The sequence below is a fragment of the Dermacentor variabilis genome, chromosome 7 (genome assembly GCF_050947875.1).
Source record: "Dermacentor variabilis isolate Ectoservices chromosome 7, ASM5094787v1, whole genome shotgun sequence".
Classification (NCBI taxonomy): Eukaryota; Metazoa; Arthropoda; class Arachnida; order Ixodida; family Ixodidae; genus Dermacentor; species Dermacentor variabilis.
In genome coordinates, this window is record NC_134574.1 from 176351642 (window position 1) to 176375362 (window position 23721).

A 23721-nucleotide genomic window follows, 5' to 3' on the forward strand; every position below is an offset into this window, starting at 1 on the left:
CCGAGCACGTGATCAAGCTTTTCCTAGTCTCTAAAGCCGCTCGAGTTCGCTCTTCTCAACGGGCGGCCATTTTTCCAAGAAAGTATGTCTTCCAACCACTCGGAATGCACCATCGCGCACAACATCAGTCTCTTTCCACGTAAATACGAGGCTCTGGACAGGAGCTATGGCGCTTCCAAATAACCTGGAGCCTGACGGACCAACCGACTGAGCTATCTTTCCGGGCAACATCCAATTGTCACGAGTTCAAATCACCTGTTCTCCTTTCTTTTTTTTAATATTCCCCCTTCTTTAAAAAAAAGGGAAAAAATGAAAAAATCTTCTCTATTATGTATGGCCACACATGTGCAGGTCATAAATACCAGGTTCTCTAATTGAGCGCCATCCGTGCGGTATAACCGAGCTCAGATTGGTCCACCTTGACTGATCAAATGAGGCCCCACTGTATGTTAATTGAGGCGTACAACTCCTGCGTGGGCGGTAGAGTATCCGCCTCGCGTGCAAGAGGACCGTGGTTCGAACCCCGCTATCGCGCAATTCTCCACCGAAAAAAAAGACTTGTGTTGAGAAAATTGCACAAACAGGCCTGGAGTGTGGCCTGATCCCGGTGACCAGAACCGGTAACGCACTCTCTCACCAGAGCAGGATTGGTTACCCTCGTGCAGTACTTGGCCACAACCTCCTATATGAATACAACAATCAAACCCCGGCCCTCAGTCCCCAGCAGCCGCGAAGCAACTAATCACGGCGGCGGTCAGATCTGTGACGCAGCAGAGGGTGCTAAGAATACCTGGCTCCGGACAGGCCGCCATTGGAATCTGAACCTGGCAACGTTTAACGTTACAACGTTATCTAGTGAGGCGAGTCTAGCAGTGTTATTGGAGGAAGTAGAGGGTAGTAAATGGGCTATAATAGGGCTGAGTGAGGTTAGGAGGACAAAACAAGCATATACAGTGCTAAAAAGCGGGCACGTACTGTGCTACCGGGGCTTAGCGGAGAGACGAGAACCAGGAGTCGGATTCATGATTAATAAAGATATAGCTGGTAACATACAGGAATTCTATAGCATTAACGAGAGGGTGGCAGGCCTTGTTGTGAAACTTAATGACAGGTACAAATTGAAGGTAATACAGGTCTACGCCCCTACATCCAGTCATGATGACCAGGAAGTCGAAAGCTTTTATGAAGACGTGGAATCGGCGATGGGTAAAGTCAAAACAAAATACACTATACTGATGGGCGACTTCAATGCCAAGGTAGGCAAGAAGCAGGCTGGAGACAAGTCAGTGGGGAATATGGCATAGGCTCTAGGAACAGCAGGGGAGAGTTAGTAGTAGAGTTTGCAGAACAAAATAATATGCAGATAATGAATACTTATTTCCGCAAGCGGGTTAGCCGAAAGTGGAGGTGGAGGAGCCCGAATGGTGAGACTAGAAATGAAATCGACTTCATACTCTGCGCGAACCATGGCCTCACACAAGATGCAGACGTACTCGGCAAGGTGCGCTGCAGTGACCATAGGATGGTAAGAACTCGAATTAGCCTAGACTTGAGGAGGGAACAGAAGAAACTGGTAGATAGGAAGCCAATAGATGAGTTAGCGGTAAGAGGGAAACTAGAGGAATTCCGGATCAAGCTACAGAACAGGTATTCGGCTTTAACTCAGGAAGAGGACCTCAGTGTTGAAGCAGTGAACGACAATCTTATGGGCATCATTAAGGAGTGCGCAATAGAAGTCGGTGGTAACTCCGTTAAACAGGAGACCAGCAAGCTATCGCAAGAGGCGAAAGATCTGATCAAGAAACGCCAATGTATGAAAGCCTCTAACCCTACAGCTAGAATAGAACTGGCAGAACTTTCGAAGTTAATCAACAAGCGTAAGACAGCTTACATAAGGAACTATAATATGCATAGAATTGAACAGGCTCTCAGGAACGAAGGAAGCCTAAAAGCAGTGAAGAAGAAACTAGGAATAGGCAAGAATCAGATGTATGCGTTTAGAGACAAAGCCGGCAATATCGTTACTAATATGGATGAGATAGTCCAAGTGGCTGAAGAGTTCTATAGAGATTCATACAGTACCAGTAACACCCACGACGATAATGTGAGAGATATAGTCTAGAGGAACTTCAAATCCCACAAGTAACGCCTGAAGAAGTAAAGAACGCCTTGGGTGCTATGTCAAGGTTGAGGCAGGATCAGGTAACAGCAGATTTCTTGAAGGATGGTGGGAACATTGTCCTAGAAAGACTGGCCGCCCTATATACACAATGCCTCATGACCTCGAACGTACTGGAATCATGGAAGAATGCTAACATAATTCTAATCCACAAGAAAGGAGACGCCAATGGCTTGAAAAATTATAGACCGATCAGCTTACTGTCCGTTGCCTACAAAGTATTTACTAAGGTAATCGCAAATAGAATCAGGAACACCTTAGACTTCTGTCAACCAGAGGACCAGGCAGGATTCCGTAAAGGCTACTCAACAATAGACCATATTCACACTATCAATCAGGTGATAGAGAAATGTGCCGAATATAACCAACCCTTATATATAGATTTCATTGATTACGAAAAAGCGTTTGATTCAGTCGAAACTTCAGCAGTCATGGAGGCATTACGGAACCAGGGTGTAGATGAGCCATATATAAAAATACTGGAAGATATCTATAGCGGCTCCACAGCCACCGTATTCCTCCATAAAGAAAGCAACAAAATTCCAATAAAGAAAGGCGTCAGACAGGGAGATACGATCTCTCCAATGCTATTCAGAGCATGTTTACAGGAGGTATTCAGAGAGCTGGAGTGGGAAGAATTGGGGATAAAAGTAGATGGAGAATACTTTAGCAACTTGAGATTCGCTGATGATATTGCCTTGCGTAGTAACTCAGGAGACTAATTGCAATGCATGCTCAATGACCTGGAGAGGCAAAGCAAAAGGGTGGGTCTGAAAATTAATCTGCAGAAAACTAAAGTAATGTTTAACAGTCTCGGAAGAGAAGAGCAGTTTACGATAGGTAGCGAGGCACTGGAAGTGGTAAGGGAATACATCTACTTAGGGCAGGTAGTGACCACGGATCCGGATTATGAGACTGAAATAACCAATAGAATAAGAATGGGCTGGGGGGCGTTTGGCAGGCATTCTCAAATCATGAACGGCAGGTTGCCACTATCCCTCAGGAGAAAAGTGTATAACAGCTGTGTCTTACCAGTACTCACGTATGGGGCAGAAACCTGGATGCTTACGAAAAGGGTTCTGCTGAAATCAAGGACGACGCAACGAGCTATGGAAAGAAGAATGATGGGTGTAACTTTAAGGGATAAGAAAAAAAGCGGATTGGGTGAGGGAACAAACGCGGGTAAATGACATCTTAGTTGAAATCAAGAAAAACGAATGGGGTGGGGGGGGCTGCATGGGCCGGACATGTAATGAGGAGGGAAGATAACCGATGGTCATTAAGGGTTACGGAATGGATTCCAAGGGAAGGGAAGCGTAGCGGGGGGCGGCAGAAAGTCGGTGGGCGGATGAGATTAAGAAGTTTGCAGGGACAACCTGGCTACAATTAGTACATGACCGGGGTAGTTGGAGTAGTATGGGAGAGGCCTTTGCCCTGCAGTGGGCTTAACCGGGCTGATGATGATGATGATGATGATTATGATGATGATGATGGCCGTGAACCGACGCTACCACTGGACACTGTGCTTCCGTACACCACAGCTTCAACTAGCGCTTATGCCCGTGATGCTATCGCCCATGCTGACCATGATCGCCAATTTGCGTGCACTCGTCTACAAGTCTCTCGAGGCAAACAAAAGCAACGCTACGACCTCCGTCACCGTGATGTCCATTTTGTGCCCGGCACCCTCGTGTTGCTTTGGTCACCATCGCGTAAAGTTGGCCTTTGTGAAAAACTGCTTTCCTGCTACACAGGCCCATATCGCGTGCTTCGCCAAGTAAGCGATGTCACCTACGAAATCGCTCTAGTTACGCCCACTACGTCCTCCGCTGTGACAACCAGTGACATTGTCCGCGTCGCCCGATTCAAACCCTACAACTCTCCACGCGCCTTGGATATTTAACAGCACCGTGACGGCGCTTTTGCCGCCGGGGGTACTATTACGACCTCATCGAGCAATGCTCAAGGGACGAGCCGCCGCGAGAACGAAGACGAAGTGGGTCTGTGCCCTTGGCGCGAGCGAGTGTCGGCCTGGCGATCTGGTCCCAGTGTAAATGGCCTCTTTGATCTGTGTCTTTCCACACGCAACAAGATATATATATATATATATATATATATATATATATATATATATATATATATATATATATATATATATATATATATATATATATATATATATATATCATAAGAAGCCAACAAACACTGACACCAAGGACAACATAAGGGAAATTACATGTGCTTAATAAATGAAGTAATGAAACGATGAGTTAATGTAAATTAAAGTGGATGAAAAAACAACTTGCCGCAGGTGGGAACCGAACCCACAACCGGTTCGGTTCCCACCTGCGGCAAGTTGTTTTTTCATCCACTTTAATTTACATTAACTCATCGTTTCATTACTTCATTTATTAAGCACATGTAATTTCCCTTATGTTGTCCTTGGTGTCAGTGTTTGTTGGCTTCTTATGATATGACTAATAAAAATCGGGCCCCTCGGTTAACCCCCCTTTCTTCTCGTTGATATATATATATATATATATATATATATCTTGTGCGAGGTGGAGACAAGCACGGATGTCCTTTTTTTACCGTCTTTATTTCTGCATTTAATAGGCGAATGCAGAAGGCATCAACTGACACTAGAACATGGCGGCCGAAGCGTCCCAGCAACAACAAGTCCTGTTCTGCATCGCGACAGTACGCCGCCGGGATTGGAGCGTTGACCCGGCACAGGCGATTATGGCCCTGCAAAGGCACGCACGTAGAGCTTTAAACGGGAGACATGAACAACATCGTTTCTTGACTGTATGGACGACAGGCCTGGCTCTTCGGAAGCAATCTCGTACGTCACATCCGAAAGCTGTCGCAGGATTCGGTACAGACCTGAATATCGCGACAGAAGGTTTTCCGATAGGCCCACACGACGAGATAGTGGCCACAGGAGCACGAGGAAGCCAGGTAAATACTGCACGTCCCTATGGTGGGTATCGTAACGAGACTTCTGGGGAGCCTGTGAATCAGTGAGGCGAGCGCGGGCAATGTGACGGGCCTGTGCTGCCATAGAAATCGCATCGTGGGCATAAGCGGTGTACGACTGTGTGACATGTGGAAGGAAAGTGTCCAGGGGCAAAACGGAATCATGGCCAAACATTAGATAAAACGGTGAGTAACCTGCAGTGCCATGGTGGGTACGCGAAGGTGACATATGGCAGAGTGACGTCCCAGTTCTGGTGATATGGAGAAACGTACATAGCAAGTATGTCGGTCAGCGTTCTTTTCAGTCTCTCTGTGGGACTGTTAGGCTGTGAATAGTAAGCAGTGGCTATTTGATGCTCAGTAGAGCATAGGCGGAGGATATCAGCAATGACCTTTGACAAGAAGTAGCGTCCGCGATTCGTGAGGAGCTGACGTGGAGCACCGTGGTGCAGTATGACCTTGTGTAGGAGGAAATCCGCAACGTCAGTGGCCCAACTTATAGGCAGAGCTCGCGTAATGGCGAAGCGCGTGGCGTAATCGGTTGAAACCGCAACCCATTTGTTGGCCTCAGCTGAGAATGGCAAAGGGCCAATTAGGTCGAGTCCCACTCGAAAGAAAGCCTCTGTGGGAATATCGATGGGTTGTACAAGGCCAGCTAGAGCCATGGGACTGGGCTTCCGGCGTTGGCACAGGTCGCAAGCAGACACATACCGGCGCACAGAGCGGTAGAGGTCGGGCCAGAAGAAACGGCGCCGGACTTGGTCAAAGGTGCGAGTAACACTGAGAGGCCCAGCGGTGGGCGCGTCGTGGAGTTGTTGAAGCGCGGTGCGCTGAAGGTGCCCCGGCACGGCCAGCAGTAGATCAGCACGATGCGGGGCGCAAGTTGTGTTTGTACATGAGGCCGTCGGAAATACAGAAGATACGCAGGGTAGGATCAGGAGTTGGCGAGCTTAACCGATCTATGATGGTTCGCAGAAAGGGATCACGGCGCTGTTCGTCGCCAACATTGAATAAACAATGTTGAGGAAGCCTGAGATGGACCTAACGCTGGTGTGGGATTCGAGGTATGTGGCTTCCGGTGGGTCAACAGGGTGGCGCGACAAGCTGTCGGCCTCTTGATGTAAACGGCCGATTTGTACACTACAGAGAACGTGTACTCTTGCAAGCGAAGTGCCCAACGCCCTAGACGCCCTGTAAGGTCCTTCGACGAGGAGAGCTAGCGGAGCGCGTGGTGGGTGGTAATTACGCGGTAATGGTGGCCAAATAGGTATGGCCGAAACTTCGCTATCGCCCGAAGCACTCTCGCTCCGTGATAGCATAATTGCGCTCGGCTGTGGACAGAAGACGCCTTGCGTAAGCGATAACGCACTCTTGACCGCGCTGACTTTGGGCAAGAACAGCGCCAATGCCGTGACCACTGAGTGCTGTAAGTGCTTCGGCCTCCCGCTGGTCCCACACGAAAGTGACGCCGTTCTTTAATATCTCAGTGAGAGGGCGGGCAATGTCAGCAAAATTTTGAACAAAGCGACGAGCATGGCACGGGAGCATGGCACAGGAAAGTCTTGCACGGTTCGAACTTTGGCCGGGTCAGGTTGAATTTCATTGGCGTTTACAAGGTGCCCGAGAATGGGTATTTCATGACGACCCAAGTGACACTTGGACGAACTGAGCTGAAGTTTCGCAGCGCGAAACACAGCAAGGACAGTCGCGGGACGCTCAATGTGAGTTTCAAAAGTTGTAGCAAAAACGATTACGGTCGTCGAGATAACACAGACAGATGGTCCACTTCAACCCTCGGAGAAGGGTGTCCATCATTCTCTCGAACGTCCCTGGGGCATTGCAAAACCCGAACGGCATGACTCTGAATTGAAAAAGTTCTGGCCTCCGTGGCAGACCTCAAGCTGGGCCCCAGACTATATAACTACGTCCGTTCGTTCCTGACGGGGAGGAAAGCGAGGCTGCGGATCGGCAACTTTGTCTCCAACGAGGTGCTCCTGGGCGCACGGGGCACGCCGCAAGGCTCGGTCATTTCGACTGCTCTCTTCAACATCTGCATGATCGGCCTCTCGAGGAATCTGGCCCAAGTTGAAGGAATCAAACACACCATCTACGCAGACGACATCACCATCTGGTGCACCGGCGGTAGCGAAGGGCAAGTGGAAAGCGCCATGCAAGAGGCGGTAGACGTCACGGAGCAGTACCTGCTACCCACCGGACTCAGATGTTCCCCGACCAAATCTGAGCTTCTCCTTTATAGAAAGGACAAAGGCCGCAGACCCAAGGGCTGGAAACCGGTCTCGGAAAGTGACATTCACCTGTTCACTCGGAGCGGTGACCCGATACCCAGGGTCGACACCATCAGAGTCCTGGGTATGTTCATAGAATCACGCGGCGGCAACGGCACTGCGCTACGCAAGATAATTGCGAAAACCGACAATGCTTTTCGCCTCGTCCGAAGGGTCACGAACAGACATCGTGGCCTCAAGGAGGACAACCTGCTTCGGCTCATCAACGCCTTTGTGCTGTGTCACTTCACCTACACGGTGGCGATGCACAACTGGCTCACAGCCGAGCGGGAAAAGCTTAATGCCCTCATTAGAAAATTCTTCAAGAGAGCCCTCGGGCTGCCCGTCAGAACGCATACAGAGGACCTCCTTCGGCTCGGCATACACAACACCATGGAGGAGATGGCCGAGGCTCAGGAACGGGCCCAGCTAACTCGGCTGTCCACCACGCCAGCCGGCAGGCGTATCCTCGAGGAGATCGGACTCGCACCAACCAAGAACTTGGCTGAAGACACCCAAATCCCCAGAGAAATAGGGGAGAAGATCGTGGTCGCCCCTTTGCCCCGCAACGTTCATCCCGTTCACAACGCAGGTCGTCGCAAGGCAAGAGCATTTAATATACTAAAGCAAATAAACAAAGACAAAATCGCAGCAAGCTTCGTGGACGCAGCTGCATACCGAGACGGCAAGGCTTTTGCGGTTTCTGTCATTGACACGTTGGGCAAAGTCATCAACTGTGCTTCCGTCCGGACGACGAACCCAGAGGTGGCCGAGCAAGTGGCCATTGCACTCGCCATGCAAGACGGTCGGAGAGACAGGGTGTATAGCGATTCGAAAGCCGCCATCAGGGCATTCCAGAAAGGCCGGGTAGCCCGGCAGGTAGTTCAAATTCTGAAAGGCGCCAAACAGGGCAACACCTCCATGCACTCGATCCTTTGGTTCCCTGCACACGTCGGGGCGATTGAGGGTGTTCCTCTGAACCTCAACGAATCTGCCCACGAGGCTGCGCGTGGCTTTACCGACCGCGCTGCCCTCGGATCGGGCGACTCTCTCCCCGGACACAGAGACGCTCCTCTCACACACAACGAAATCACGAAATTCTTTTACTTAGAGAGAAGGGTTTTCCCCCCGCCTCACTCCAAGCTAAGCAGGCCGCAGGGGGTCACACTAAGACTTCTGCAAACGAACTCATACCCAAATCCGGCGTCCCTTAATAGCATATATCCAGAGATTTATCCAAATTGTTCTTGCGTGGCCTGTGGTGAGGTAGCTACGTTGCCTCATATGCTCTGGCAGTGCGGGTCGCTGGGCCCGAAGTTCACCAAGGAAGAGTGGGACGCGCTCCTGTGAAGTCCTGTCTTTGAGGATCAAATCCTGGCCGTCCAGCGCGCCCGCGATCGGCCGGCAGACTAGATCTGTCAGTTCCGTCGTGGGATTAGCCGGATGCGCGTTTTATCGCGCTTTGCTGGACCAAATAAAAGTTTATTCACTCACTCACTCACTCACTCAGGTGTAATAAAAGCTGTCTTCTCGCGATCTTTCTCATCAACAGTGAACAACAGTGGCTAGTATCCCCAGCGGGGGTCAGTCGATGAAAAATATTTCGCCCCATGTAGAGTCACGTGCATCATCGATACGACGCAATGGATACATGTCCTTCTTGGTGACCTTGTTCACGTGGCGATAATCAACACAAGATCTCCAGGTGTTCTCTTTTTTCTTGACCAGGGCAACTGGTGAGGCCCACGGACTAGTGGAAGGCTCGACGATGTTCTTCAGCATCTTCGCGACTTCGCTTTGAATGATGCTGCGCTCTGCAGCAGACACGTGGTTGGAGCGGCGATGAACGGGACTTGCGTCGCCGCTGCGAATCCGATGAGCGACTACGGCTGTCTGGCCGAGCAGGCGCTCATTGAAATAAAAAAAATATCGCGGTAACTAAGCAAAATGCGCCTAAGGTCTTCAGTATTGAGCTGGAGAGAGGTGGGGGGGGGGGATAATTTTATCGACGTCGTTGTAGGGTGACAAAGACGAACGGGAACACGCGATGATAGGGCTCACAGAGGCAGAAATAGTGGGCGCGAGCGGAGACATCTCGTACTCGTGCACAGGTGTCAGACGGGCCTCTGTCATGTTGCCGGGAAGAACATGGGCAACAGACCCAAAGTTGAGAATGTGAAGCCAAGTAGAATTATTGACAGTGGTGGAAACATTACGTGGGAGTGCGACGTCATGCTGTGGAATAACGTTGACAAGCGGAGAGACGACGTGGTCGCCATCAGGAACATGTGGTCGAGCGTAAAAGGTACAGTAGTAGCGACTTGAGGCGGCAACCGAGCGAATTCGGCAGAACAGCCTTACGATAGACAATTTTCGCGGAATAGGTTGCTCTACGTGAACGAGATGGCGCTTTTCGCGGCGCACCGCGTCGCACAAGAGTTAACGCTGGCAATTCTAATTTGAAAGACGGGTAGAACATTAGGCAAAACAATTACGAGAGCTCGGTGGCGGAACCCACCGCCCCATTTCAAAGGAGACGCTCACTGCATCCACCCATCCTCGCGCGTTGCCTCAATAGAAAAGCCGCATGAATGCGAAACCAGTGCCGCTTGCTGCACAATCAGCTGTCACAAATGCAACAGGGGAGTCACTAACGCACTGTGTTCATTCATGCTGCAATATGTGGAGCGGTAGAGGGAAGACGTGTGCAGTAATTGGCTGCAAAAATAGTGACTATCATATTGCCGAATGGAATGAACCTGTGCGGTAGAATTCACGGACCACTGCAACACAAGCGTTGCCTGTGTTTCCGGGCCTTCGCGATGCAAGGCTTTCCTCGAGGATATAACATTTCACTCATCCGCCAGCGTTGTATCGCTAACCTCCACAAAATGGGCTTGAACCTCGGTAAGAGTGTTTACCGCTCGTTACACAGTGACAAAGGGCATAGCATCGCTTCTTGACATAAGTTTTTCGCGCATGATCGGCACAAATCCACCCCAGCTCACACTCAAATGTACGCCCACTCTTTCGCACAGTGAAACAGTGCGCCGAAGCAAGAGTGACTGCATACACCGGCAGCATACTAACGAAGCTGAACGTTTCATGACAATTCAAATAGTAAGCCAGTGACTAGCGACAATTTGTGTTAGCTACAATCTATTACAAAGTACAGAATGTGACGTTCCAAGCCTTCTGCGCGGCGAGATCAATCTAGTGCAACTGAGCGCACCCACGAACGATGCGACAGATAAAATATATAATGCGATAGTGACCGCACCGAGAAACGTTACGGTGTCAAAAACACGACTGCTTCAAACTGACTGGCAAATAAAGAACGAATTAAGAGCGGGAGACACTGACTTTGATTTAATTCAGAAGGGAGAAGTTTGGACAATTTGGAATGCATTTTAGTCCCGCTTCCAATTAGAGCAACACCGTATACGCTGCCTAGTCACCGCTTGGACAAGATTTCCGCAAGTGCATGCATGTTGCTCTAACGTTTGTGGCCGAGGCTTCGTTTCGTACACTCAGTAACCGTCTGCTATAACCGCCGAAACAGTCTTTCAGAGCCGCACCGGCGTCATGCACGTTCATTGTAGACACGGAGCTAGCTGCATGCAAGCAATGGACGCGTCACCACGTGGTCAAACATGGCGGAGCTCCTAGGATCGCTTTGAAACAGGGTCTGTATCGCGAAATTTGACAGAGTCCACAGTAGCATTCATGTTGCGACAGCTGCGACTCTCGTTGAACACATATCTCTAGACTGTACTCGAAGACCGTACCAGGGGCACAAGAGAGTAATTCCTCGACTGCTCTCTGTCTGTGAGTAATCCAATTCAGAGGCTTCACTCAAAAATAACACCGCCAATCTGAACGAAATTCGCTCACATTTATCTATAGTGTCTGCAGAATGTGTATATACGGAATTTCTATTGGTTTATCCTTCAACATGCCTATGCACGAACAGGTGAAAGATTGGATGAACAGGGGTAGGAACCCTCAGACTGGCCGACATTTGGTAGTTGGACGTAATTTTGCAAAGGTGGCCTTTTTATCCTTTGCGTGTTAATTTTAACGCGTCAGTTGCGAGACTTCATGTGACGTAGCTGTCAATGACGTCAAAGATTGACGTCACATGACACCACTGACAGCGACGTTGTGGGACGTCACTGGACTAACCCGTTAAAGCTAACACTCCAAGGATGACAAGGCCGCCTTTGACAAAGACCTATCGAAACGTCAACCGGCCTCTCTGAGGCACCTTACCTCTTTTCGTCCAACTTTTATAGAAGTGTGTTTTCATTTGTCGGCCGCTATCATCGTGACTTTATATTTCTGCATAAAGAAAAAAATATGTGCGCGGGTTCAAATCAGTCTACGAGACGGCAGACTAGGATGAGCATAGCCGGTTATTAAGACGATTTACGAGATTGCTCTGAATACAAGGCCATGGCAGTTTATGTTTTATAGACATTGATCTGTCTCACTGCTTCTCGATGAAACCGCAGGCATCGAGCTTGGGGAGAGCTGTTCCCGACACGAGAACTGCGAGGTGAACGACAACAACTCGTACTGTCACCACTCCATCTGTCGCTGCAAACCGCTTTTTCGGCGAGTCCTGCTTGTCAGCGAGAATATCACCCGCTGTCGCCGAGGTGCGCAGCTTCGCTTCTTGTTCTATAACGTAGAGGCCCCGCGCTCTTCTCCTCTAGAGCACCGAGGAACGAACAGGAGGGCGGAACACGACTGGATTACTGTCATGTGTCAGGTATACGTGCTCCCGCTGTGCCGAACGAACGTCCCCCATCGATTAAAAAATTATAGGGAACCAAACATTCTCGGCCGAGCCTCAGAGGTCACGTGATGGGCCGACTACGAGGAGGAAGATAGCTAAAGGAATGACTTCACGTCGAGTGCGCTTGCCAAGGCTGGTTGCGTGACGCCCTCCTGATTCTTGCCTTCCTCGAAGCTATAGGGGCTCTGAGGTGGCAACCACCCGACTTGCATGCTCTAAGTGAACGCGCTGGTCGAGGTACCGAAATTGAGACGCCGGATGCCTTGGACTTATTGTTTGGAAATTACAACAGATGGCTCTATCAGTCAGAGGGAGTTTTTGAGTGTGTTGTGCATGGAGGGCAAAGCGCACCAATTGTGAACAAACAGGAAACAAGCGATGGTATGAAGGAATATGTCAGTGGGACGAGCGCTAAATCAGACGGACCCGTTGTCAAGATCTCTTTTTTCTCTTGGAAACGGCGATCGCGCATCTTAATTTCATGGCCAGATTTTCTTTACCACAATCTCAAGTTTTCCGCTTCACCGTAAGCAAGTGCAGTCGCTCTACCACACTCAGTGATGTTACTGCACAGCGAGGGAGGAATGAACTTTGTCCAGCTTACTACCCGTACGCACATTCAAAAGAAGTTGCACCGTGTCTATAGCGGGGCATTCAAGTCCGTCGCCTTCATGTTCTGCAGAAGTGCTCGTGTGGGTTTCTGTCCTGATGACCTGCGAGGCCAGGTTTCCAGGGCTTTCGCTGCTGTAAAAGGCCGGTAGTCCGGCCTACTCAAGGAATACTGGAGAGTACGGCGTTGTTTGTCGAAGCGGACGCAGTGGCACGGGAGATGATCGATGGTCTTTTCACATTTACAGTTGGCGCACATGGGTTTGTCAGCCATACTAATGCTATAGCTGTACGAGTTAAGTGTAGACTACTCCGACCTACAGCCAACCGCAGCAGTGCTACGTCATGTCATGAAAGATTTGGTGCTAACTGAAGTTACAATAACGAATCCAGGCTATGGAAGTGAAGGTTGGACTTCTACGGAGTATTACAATGACTGAGCGTAATATTACGCGCAAAATGGGGAAGCTGTCTTACAGCATCCACTCTTTATAACGACATAACGACTGTCGGTGCTTCAGCGTGGCCTCATCGGGCAGCGTCATCGGCGAGGTGGTTACCAACGATGCCACAGTATCCCGACAGTCACTGAAATATATATTATTGGACAAGGAAAAACGCAGAATCGGAACAAGGTTCAGTCCTTTTATTCCGTGAGCCAAAGTATGTTGTTAGGCTCCTTTGTGAATCTGAGTGAGCTTGCATGAGTCGGATTTTAGTAAGAATGACCCCGGCAGGTTTCGGCGGCGCATCATTTTGGTGTGTTTAAGTCGGAGTGAGTCAATCTATATCTAGCTTGGTGAGTCTCAGCACCAGCAAGTCAGAAAGCATCTCATTTTGGTGAGTCTGAGCTTCAGTTACCCTTACAAGCCTAAGCTATAAGTTAGTCTGGTGGTAAATTTTCTTGAAGGGAAGTCCACCAATTTTATAGAAAAGTGAGGACACCCAATCTTATTTTCTTGGCAAGATTCTATATTAGGCATACCTCGGACGTCTGGTAACGTGGATACCTAATAACATCTAACGTAACGATTCAGCATTTCTGGAAAGCTGAACCCGTCCAGATTGTGCCTCTGAACTAAGTCAAGGAGGTTCCACAAAGGAAAATGCTCTAACTGTGCATATCACTAAATTGCATATGACGTGCAGTCAATAGGCATGATTACGTTGTAGAACCCTTTAATCTTCTCCCAAAGATAGTTGAAACAGCTTACAGTTGTAAAACCATGAATCCATACAAAATAACGGTAAGTACTAAATTTTTCTTAACCTCAGCTTATTCTGTACTTTACGCTTTTGTTTCTAGTGTTGTAATAAAACTGCGTGATCAATCTTGCATACTCTACATTCTTGGAATATCAAATGTTTACACGCCTAAGGCAAATTGGAACTAAGAAATGCTGTGTGTGCTATGTTAGCCATGTTCTGTATTTTATATGCATTATAGCTAGCGAAGCGTTATGGATATATACACAGTACGCATTTAATCGGACAAATATCCGGTGTGCTACTTGCTGCGGTCTGCAGCATAGGACATGAAATCTAGCGAGGCGGCGTAGTCTTTAACTTTATTTCATTGACAGACACGTCTGTACTGACATACATTGTATGTTAAATTGTAGTTTCCTAGTTTTTTGAAACGCTTTGAAAATATATCTTCTGTTCTTCTTTCATGAGGCATCTCCTAGAAGTTGACAAGAACACGTATGGTGGGCGTCTTGAATAGCTTTAGATGTTGTAACTCATTTTCGCTGGTCACAGAAGTCTTTAAAACGTATTGTATTCAGTGGGATAGAGGCGGGAACCCAGGCCCCCGCTGTGCAATGATCAGGAACAGCAGATGGTCTAGCACTACGATTTGTTCTCATCGGAAGACCTTTCCAGCATGTCTGTCGTGCGCAGGTCACGAGCCCCGCGAGTCGTGCTACAATGTCGAAGACTGCAACGGCTCCAACTACACCTGCTACGAAGGCCTGTGCAGGTGCCGCGAGGGCTTCTACAAGGACGAAGAGACCGACGGCTGCAGGCCGAGTGAGTGCTCTCGAGGTGGCCATCCACGAAAATTAGGCACGCTGACGTTGAAATAAGTCTGCCTCTGGCATGATGCCACGGAAATGAGCGGGCGTAATTGACTTCCTCATCTTCGACTTAGACGGTGACGTGTTTCAGATCAATAGCCGATGACATGTTCGCCATAGCGTGGCGCTGGTACGCGCAGTGGTAGAACTAGAGTTTTTGAATTATGCGAGTTTTTAAACTCCTCATAGGGCTCGTGTTTGAATATCTGGACACAATCACTGGCGAACAGTGTTGGGAGTCTGCTATACTTTTCGTCACCTAGGTGGAACAAGGATAGCCAGAAAACGTAATTTTTTTAGCAGAACAACGGGATAAGATCATAGCATGCATTGAAAGAGCTAAAGAACAGCATTTTCGCTCAGTACCTATCATTATTCTTTATCACATACGGTATTTAAAGCACTTCTTAATAGGTGATGTCTGATGACCAGTTTTGTCAATTGTCGCTCCTGGTGGCGCGTCAGTCAATTAATACCAGCATCAAAACGGCAAGTTGTGCCAGTTGGTTGGTATTCATAGTAAGGTTCGTTACAGCGCACTACAGGACAAGGACACAAGAAGGTATAAAACGACGACACGGCGCTGACTATCAACTGATAGCTTATTGGATATATATATATATAGGTGCCAGTTGATAACCATGACATGCACGAGACAGAGATGCATCGAGGCAACTGTGACAATCTGAGGGAGGGGTGGGGTGGCAAGGGAGAGGGGTGGAAAGTACAATGAAGGAGGGGTGGCAAGGACGTGCTTAGGCCATTATGTAACTTTCTGTGTGAGAAGAATTTGCATGTGTCAGTAGCAGACAAAGAAGAGCATTTTGTTGTCATGAATTATGATGTGTATTCGCGAAAGTCTGAGGATGTAATTCGGAAATTTTTCAAAGGTGCAAAGGTTAAGGCTGCGAAAGTCAAGCAGCAAGCACTAACTTTGTTGGAAGGAATGTATCTGCAATGTTTAGCGGCCAGTGTAAAGAAAGCGAAAATTCTGGAACTACAGGTTTTCTTTACTCTGAAATCGCACAAGGATGACAAGCCTCTTCGTGCCATAGTCTTGGAAAAGAACAGCTGGCAGTTAAGCGTGTCGCGATTCCTACAGAGGCATCTTGTGAGCTTAACAATAGTTGATCCTTTCCGGATAGCCAATTCAGACAATGTGTGCAAGTACCTGGAAGACAGTTCGTTGAACATTCGGTCTGCCTTCAGCGTAGATGTGGAAAACTTCTATTACTCCCTTCCACATGCCCAGGTTATGAAATGTGTTAAAGACTGCATTGTGCGTGACAATGATGAAGAAGCCTTCATCAATAGCTGCGGTATCTCAGTAGAAGCCTTTCTGGAACTTCTTTCCTTTTACTTGAGGTCTGCCTTTGTTTCATGGAGAGGGGGTCTGTATATACAAAAGTCGGGGGTATGCATCGGCTCGTGCGTAGCTCCTATCATTAGTGACATCTTTCTAGGTTATATAGATAGTTAACTAGAGGGCCACCTTGCTAAGCTTTCCAATAGGGTATTTCGCTACGTTGATGATTTCGTTATATTTTTTACCAATGACACTCACGCCGAGGGTGTTGATGAAATTTTAACGTTATTTAGGCAGCACGGCATGGGCCTTGATTTTACTTTCGAAGTCCCTAAGGATCATCAACTGCAGTTTCTAGACCTGAGATTAATCTTTGGTAAAAATCATGTTTGCTGGAAATAGGATTCCAGGTAGTTTAAGCCCATTTTGAACTATCAATCCGGTCATGCAAATGTAGTGAAGCGGGCTATAGCGAAGACAATCCTAAATGCTGCATTAAAGAATTCGTGTTTTCATATGTCGAAGGCTGCTTTTTCTGATCAGGTAAACCGTTTAATGGACGCTGGTTACCCCGAAGCGATTATTTCATCTGTGAGTGAAAGTATGGTTCGCGACTTCAAGAGCATAAATGACCAAGGTATTAAAACTAAATTAGAAGAAAAAGAAAAACCGCAGTAGTACCGCATATACACAAGTTAGCGCATGGGCTTAAGAACGTGGATTCAAGGTACAGCATTGATGTTCGTTTTTCTGCGAAACATATAATAGGTCGCGTATGCCCGTTAGTTGATAATTTGCTGAAGCATAAGCAAGTGAAGGGTAATTGCACTGTCAAACATGTGAACAGATACATCACTTGTGCTAAGCAGGTTGAGTATACCATTCCATTATCTTGTGGTAAAGAGTACGTGCGACAAACGAAGCGATGTGCGAATGTTGGGCTTCGTGAGCGTGAGCTACCTCCTCAAGGGGTTGCGCCACTTCATCTCCCGGAGCATTACAAGTCGTGCGTCTGTTCGTGCCGAATTAAAAAAAAAACTAGTGTCATTTTTAAACACGCAAGCCAATTCACAAGGGAAAGTGCTGAGGCTCACAATATAACGATTAGGGACAACTGCGGTACTCCCTGTTTGACAACATGTTCAGCACTCTTTCCTTCAATCGTCCGAGCAAATATTTTGCGACCTGATAGCAATTCAGAAATCCATCACAAGGACCTGCCAGACAGACCAAGTTCCAACATGCTTAGCAGAACATTAACGTGACTAACAGTGTCAAATGCCCTCTTGATGTCTAGGAATACTGCTATAGTCATGTTTCCACGTGCACGCTCGTGCTCCACACAGGTTACTCTATATAATATTGCATCCATTGTGCATCTGTGTTTTCTAAAACCTACTAAGTAGTTGGACAACACATTCGTTTCATTACACCACCATTGAAGTCACGCGTCAATCATTTTCTCCATTACTTAGCATAAACAACTTGTCAAACTAACTGGGCTGTAGGATTCAAGGCACAAGGGCGTCTTACCAGTTTTTAAAATTGGTATGATTCGAGCGACGTTCCAAGAGTCAGGTACAGTTTCCTCTATCCACAAATTATTATAGATGTCTAAGAGAGCATTTTTACCTGTCGGTCCGAGGTTTCTTAGCACATTGTATGTAATGCCGTCCGGCCCAGCAGCGGACTTTTGGCGACAAGATGCAATTGCACATTGAAGCTCGCTTAATGTGAAAGTATGATCTAATTGAGGACGTTGGGCCCAGTAGCAAGCAGTAATTTTTCGCTTAGCCAACACTACTGAAATATCAAATTCTGCACATTGCGATGAAAAAGCAAGTCTGGAAATAAGCTCACAAAATTCATCTGCAACTATTATTTCACACGTGTCCCGAGCTACAGCGAGAGCACGAAATGGGAAGCTCTGTGTTACAGGTCCACTTAAAGAACGAATTGCTAGAAAAATTCGTGGGACAGACGTGTGAGGAGACACCGTGCAGCAGAAATCGCACCAGCGCCGTTTGCCTAAATTTTCCATTCGTCTGCGCATTACATTGTGTATTTTCTGAGCGTTTCTGTACGCTTCTAAACTTCCGCTCCGTCGGTAAGCTCTTTCGGATCAGCGTCGGATGGCTCTTAGGTGTTCATACTCTCCGTCAACTGCAGCATAATCTTTTGGAATTGGGACCTTCTTTGTGCATATGTTCATATTATCCTGCAAAAATTCTGTAAATCTTTCTACTGTTGCATGTTGATTAATTTGATACGCTAGGCGGTCCGAGAAGCTTGCCAGTTGGTTAGTCTGCTGTAACGCCTGATATCATAGTGCATGCTAGGGTGATTAACAAGGATGGGAAAATGATCACTTCCGCGCGTTTCCGTATCTGTTGTCCATCCCATATCATTCACTAGATCATGTGAACACAGGGTAAGATCTATGTAGCGTGTGGTGTCCTCGCGACGCTCACGCGGCGCGCACGCTCCGATTCCGCGCGCGCCGGACGACCACCGCGGGTTCGAGCACTCCGAGCCGCCACGCGCGCAGGGCACCGCGCGTCCGCGCCTGCTCCGGCCCGCTCCGTGTGCCGAGCTGCAGCTGCGCGCGTACGCGCCCCGCCGGCCCCCAGCTTAGGGGAAGGCGAGACCGCGCGCGAAGCAAGGGAGACCCTAGGCAAAGCTCTCTAGAAGCCACAAAGAACATTTATTAAACTGGGACTCAATACAAACACACGTTTTAACATCACGTCCGAATCTGAAGCTAATTAATACACAAAACTTGGCCGAATGGTCGCCGGTGGCCACTAAAGGCGCACCGCGACAGAGAGAGAACAAAGAACCCCAGCCGTAAGGGAGGCTGCCTATCCTTCGGTCAGCGCCTGCCATCGCGCGCCCCACAGCAGAGAAAAGGGAAATAGAAAGAAACGACGGACGAACAGACGGGGGCACGATCGGCAGACGCTGCCTCAGGACATCGAGACGACGGAAGAGTGCGCGCGCGCCCGCCGAGGCCGGGACCCCGACGAGCCGAAGTAACCATCGGCCGGCGGCGGACAAAGGGGGCCGCCGCCGGCAGAGAGGAACACGTACGCACCTTCAGACGCCCCGATGTGGTCTCCCCAGGTCCCGTCTTGCGCGCGCTTACCCGGAGTGCCCGCAAGCAGGGCCCCGAATCCCGCCAAAATGTCAGCCAACGGGGAAAGCCTGTTGACCTTCCCGTGGGCGGGATGACAGCAGAGCGACAGTGTTTTATGACCCGCTGCCACCCCGCCCAGGCAAGGAGGAGAGGGACACGGAGCCCCCGGCAACACAACGCAATGGCCTCCACACAACAACGCGAGAGCCCGAAAAACGCCACGAGAGCCAGAAACCCCACAAGCTTGAGTAATTATATCCACGAAGGAATGTTGGCGACCCATCATTTAAAACAGTCAAATTGCATTTATCTGTCGCGCACTCAATAACGTTACCCCGTGCATCACAATGATCACTGCCCCAGATGGTGTTGTGTGCATTAAAGTCGCCACATACAAATACATTAGAATGAGCTATTTTGAAGATATCCACTAGCGCTTCTACTGAAATCTGCGTTGAAGGTTGTAGATATAGATTAATCACCGTTATACAGAGCTTTCCAAAGGATACTTTACATGCGATGAATTCCGGGAAGTCTGAACCACTGGACTGAATTTGATAAGATGGTAGGTGCTTCCTGACGCACAGGAGCACTCTGCTAACAGCACCTTGACGAGCAGTCTTGTAGATCACATAATTCGAGACGCGAAAGTCGTCATTGATTCCCGCCTCTTGAATGCAAAGTATTGAGAAGTATTGCACAAGCAGTTTACGAAAGTCAGCACACTTCCTTCGAAGACTGCTGGCATTCCACTGAATTATTGAGACATTTTTGTAGCGGTTATTCATGTACTGCCTGCCGCAGTTTCGGCCCGGATTGTTGACACAATAGTGCTTCTTGAGGCAACAAGGCTTTCACTTCTGGTAGGTTGTTTGCTTCCGGCAGAGCAGATAGGATTGCCTTAAGAGCTGCGAAAAGCATTGGCAAAATCAGTTGTGTCACCGATGCTATGGTATGTTCGCTGTTAGTTGGTGTTACTTCTGCAGTAGATACGTAAGGTCGCTGAGAGAAATGTGAGCGAATACTGGAGCTTTCTTGTGTGTTACTTTCTGCCTGTTGTCGACTGGGTTTCCGTAGCACTGATGCATAAGACTGGCGCTTCACTGTGATCCTCTTGTTTGGTCTCTTGATTGCACTGTTAGTTGTTTTCTAGAAGAGAGATAGCTTGTCGGTGCTCTTGGCTGTGGTGGTTCCGGTGCTCGCCGAGGTGGGTGATCTGGCACTGGATGAACAATCTCAAGGTTTGGTGCGGGTTCATTGCGTCGCGGTTGTCTTCCATGGATTAGTTCATGTCGACGCATTTGTGCCGCTGCCTTTTTCTGAGGGCAGCCTGAGAAAGAGGCGGCATGGTTCCCCGCGCAGTTTGCACATTTAGGTTGAAGAAGTGACTTGCAGTCCTTGTGGTCATGATCTTCTGAGCAGATTTTGCATCGACGTGTGCTGCGGCAGGTTTTCGCCATATGCCCAAATCTCTGGCAATTATAGCAGCGAAGTGCTGGTTCTAGGTATTCCACGACAGGGTGACTGGTGAAACCCAATTAATTTCTTCCTGGAATAGGGCGATCGTCTCTGAAAGTCAGAATTACCGTGTGAAGTGGATGTGACTTTACTGCTCCATCTTCTTGGCGGGAATACCTTATCTGTCTGCGTGCCGATATAACTCCTGCGTCTTTCAAGAAGTCTAGGAGTTGTTCATCTGTATACTGCAGAGGCACATGTTTTATTTTCCCAACGTTTCGCGTGTATGACTCCGGGATGAAGGGCTTGACTTCTAAGCCGCCTACACTTGTGAGCATCAAAAGGCGTTTCGCCTATGCTAAGAAAGCAACACTGACACTGAAACTTCCATCTCTTGTCGTCCTGAAAGACTGTACTTCTTCTTTGGCAGCGGAAACTATTTCGGCAGACACTCGGTTTGGGCTTACTTGCCAAAAAGTAGTACCTTCACTTGTTGGGCGAAAGACAACCGGAATGCCTTCGGCTCGCTTTTTCTTATACGTGACCAAAGTAAACGGTGCATCTTCACCCACCTCTTCTTCATCACTTAGCTCATAATTCGATGTTGTATCATCGTACTTGCTGTCTTCTAGGAGAGGTTTCTTGCTCTCGGCTTCACCGTCAGCCATTATTCCTGAATTCGCTGAAGTTGATTCCGAGTTGTGGAGAACCAAACGTGCCGGCTTTATGAAGCTTTGTGACGCTTGCAAGGCACAGGCTTTTCATTACGGCCCGTAGCATCATTCATATGGCTTGTTACGCTTGGACGAGCATAAGGCTCGTGACGATGTTCTCGGCTTCCGACCACCGTAGCGGCAGGGTAATAGCCAGGTCCTCAAAAAAGAAATGGCGTACCAGTAAGGCGCCTGGCTCGCTGAATCTTCACTCGACGGCTTGTTAATCAATCGTCGTCAATGGTAACCGTAAATGTAAAAAAAAACAGGAAACTCAGAGCACCACATAAAAACAGCGACCGAACAGATACGCTTCTTGATACACATATACACAGTTCCTTGTCATGAAGAGCGATAGACGGTTCGCTGATACACGCGAAGCGTACTCAGCCCCTTCCTTTTTAACTGCGTCATGGCTGATTTAACAAGAAGGCTGCCATCACAGTTAAAGTTTTCACTGTATGCAGATGATGTGTGTATTTGGACATCTGGGTCTAATGCTCAACTACTTCAGATGCCATTGCAAGACGGCATAAATATTATCAACCAATTTTTGAGAGAGAGAGGAATGGTACTATCACACGCAAAGACTGCTGTGTTGCCCTTCACTCGGAGGCAGTTAAAAAATTTCACTCTTAATCTGGAAGGACACCCTCTAATGATTGTCACACAGCATCGATTTCTTGGCATAATACTTGATAGGCAGCTCACCCCACATAAAAAAAACTCGAAAACGAGGTCAATGCCATAGTGACTGTACTTCGCAGACTTACAGGCACATCATGGGGCGGATCAGTATCGTCCATGCTGACTGTTTACAATGCATTAATACGACAAAAATTGCGTATTCCGCGCCCATCTTACACGGACTTTCTGACACGTCAGAAGGGCGGCTTCAAAGACTTTTAGCTAGAGGACTACGCCTATGTCTAGGAGTACCACGAGCGACTTCTAGTTCTCTTGTAATAGCTGAGGTTCGCCAATCACCATTTCCACTTATGCGAACTACAGAAACATGCCGGCATTATTTCCGTCTTCAAACCCAGCATAAAAACCACCCATTGGCTGTAGACATAATGAAACGAGAGAGAAGTTATGTTCATATAGAAATTCAAGAAAATCTTCACATATTGCCAAGAAATGAATTTTGGAACTCTGACATCGAATATCCTCCATGGCTGCTTACAGTTCCAAAAATCGAATTGTCAGTAGGTGGGATATTCAGAAAAAGAGACATGTTCATTCAAGCTGCTCAACGACAAGCACTTTACCAGATATATATGCGGTATTCAGGATACACACACGTCTATGCAGACGGCTCCAGTACAGCAACCTCTTCAACTTCACCATTCATTATACCGCACCTCAACAAACAAGAATCATTTAAGTTATCTCGTGCGACTTCGTCCACAACGGCTGAACTGTTCGCAATCCTATGTGCGATAAAATTTATATTGTCAGTAAGAGATGCGCAAAAATGGGTAATTTTCAGCGATTCACAGGCGGCTCAAACATCACTCTGCAGCACAAAGGGGAAAACATTCAGTGACAGTATAATATATGAAACACTTAAAAACCTCACAAAGGCAAGCGAAGCGACACATGCAATAGCATTCCAGTGGATACCAGGACATTGCAACATTCCTGGCAACACAGCAGCCGATGAAGCAGCACGACAAGCGCACCTCAAAGATGATACGGTTCCGCTCCCAATATGAAACAATGAATTACGGTGCATTATAATGACAACGTCTTTCAAAATGTCTAGAAACACTTGGTTTGACCAGAATTCTAAGAGCTCGGACTTATACCATATTGATCCATTTATTGAATTCAAATTTTCATTGTCATTAGATAGAACTATGGAAACCCTTATTCATCGATTAAGGCTAGGCACTGCCTACACAAAGCATTTCTTACACAGAATTGGCCGAGCGGAAACCCCCGAATGTGATTGTGGATTTGTAGACGAGGATATATATCACCTCCTTCTAGATTTCCCACATCATGACACAGCAAGATGCCGACTTAAATCAGCGCATACTAAATTAGACCGCAGACCTTTCAGTTTAAGGAAACTTTTGGGCCCTTGGCCAACAACGGCTTTGCAGAAGAGCGCTTTAAAAGCAGTGAAGACTTTTCTGGAAAACAACGGCATTCTTGGACGTTATTAGCGC

The 23721-nt window shown here is 48.0% G+C and overlaps 1 protein-coding gene across 4 annotated transcripts in view; it reads left to right on the plus strand.

Annotated features, from left to right (window-relative positions):
* The window catches only part of LOC142588529 (uncharacterized), a 506469-nt gene that overhangs the window by 313116 nt on the left and 169632 nt on the right, over window positions 1–23721 (plus strand). For 3 of the 4 annotated variants that reach the window (XM_075700367.1, XM_075700366.1, XM_075700368.1), the window contains exons 3-4: window positions 11958–12104; window positions 14756–14884. In XM_075700367.1, coding sequence (XP_075556482.1) covers window positions 11958–12104; window positions 14756–14884 — 276 coding nt within the window. The remainder of the gene's footprint in view (window positions 1–11957; window positions 12105–14755; window positions 14885–23721) is intronic. The other variant, XM_075700369.1, reaches the window with a different exon arrangement.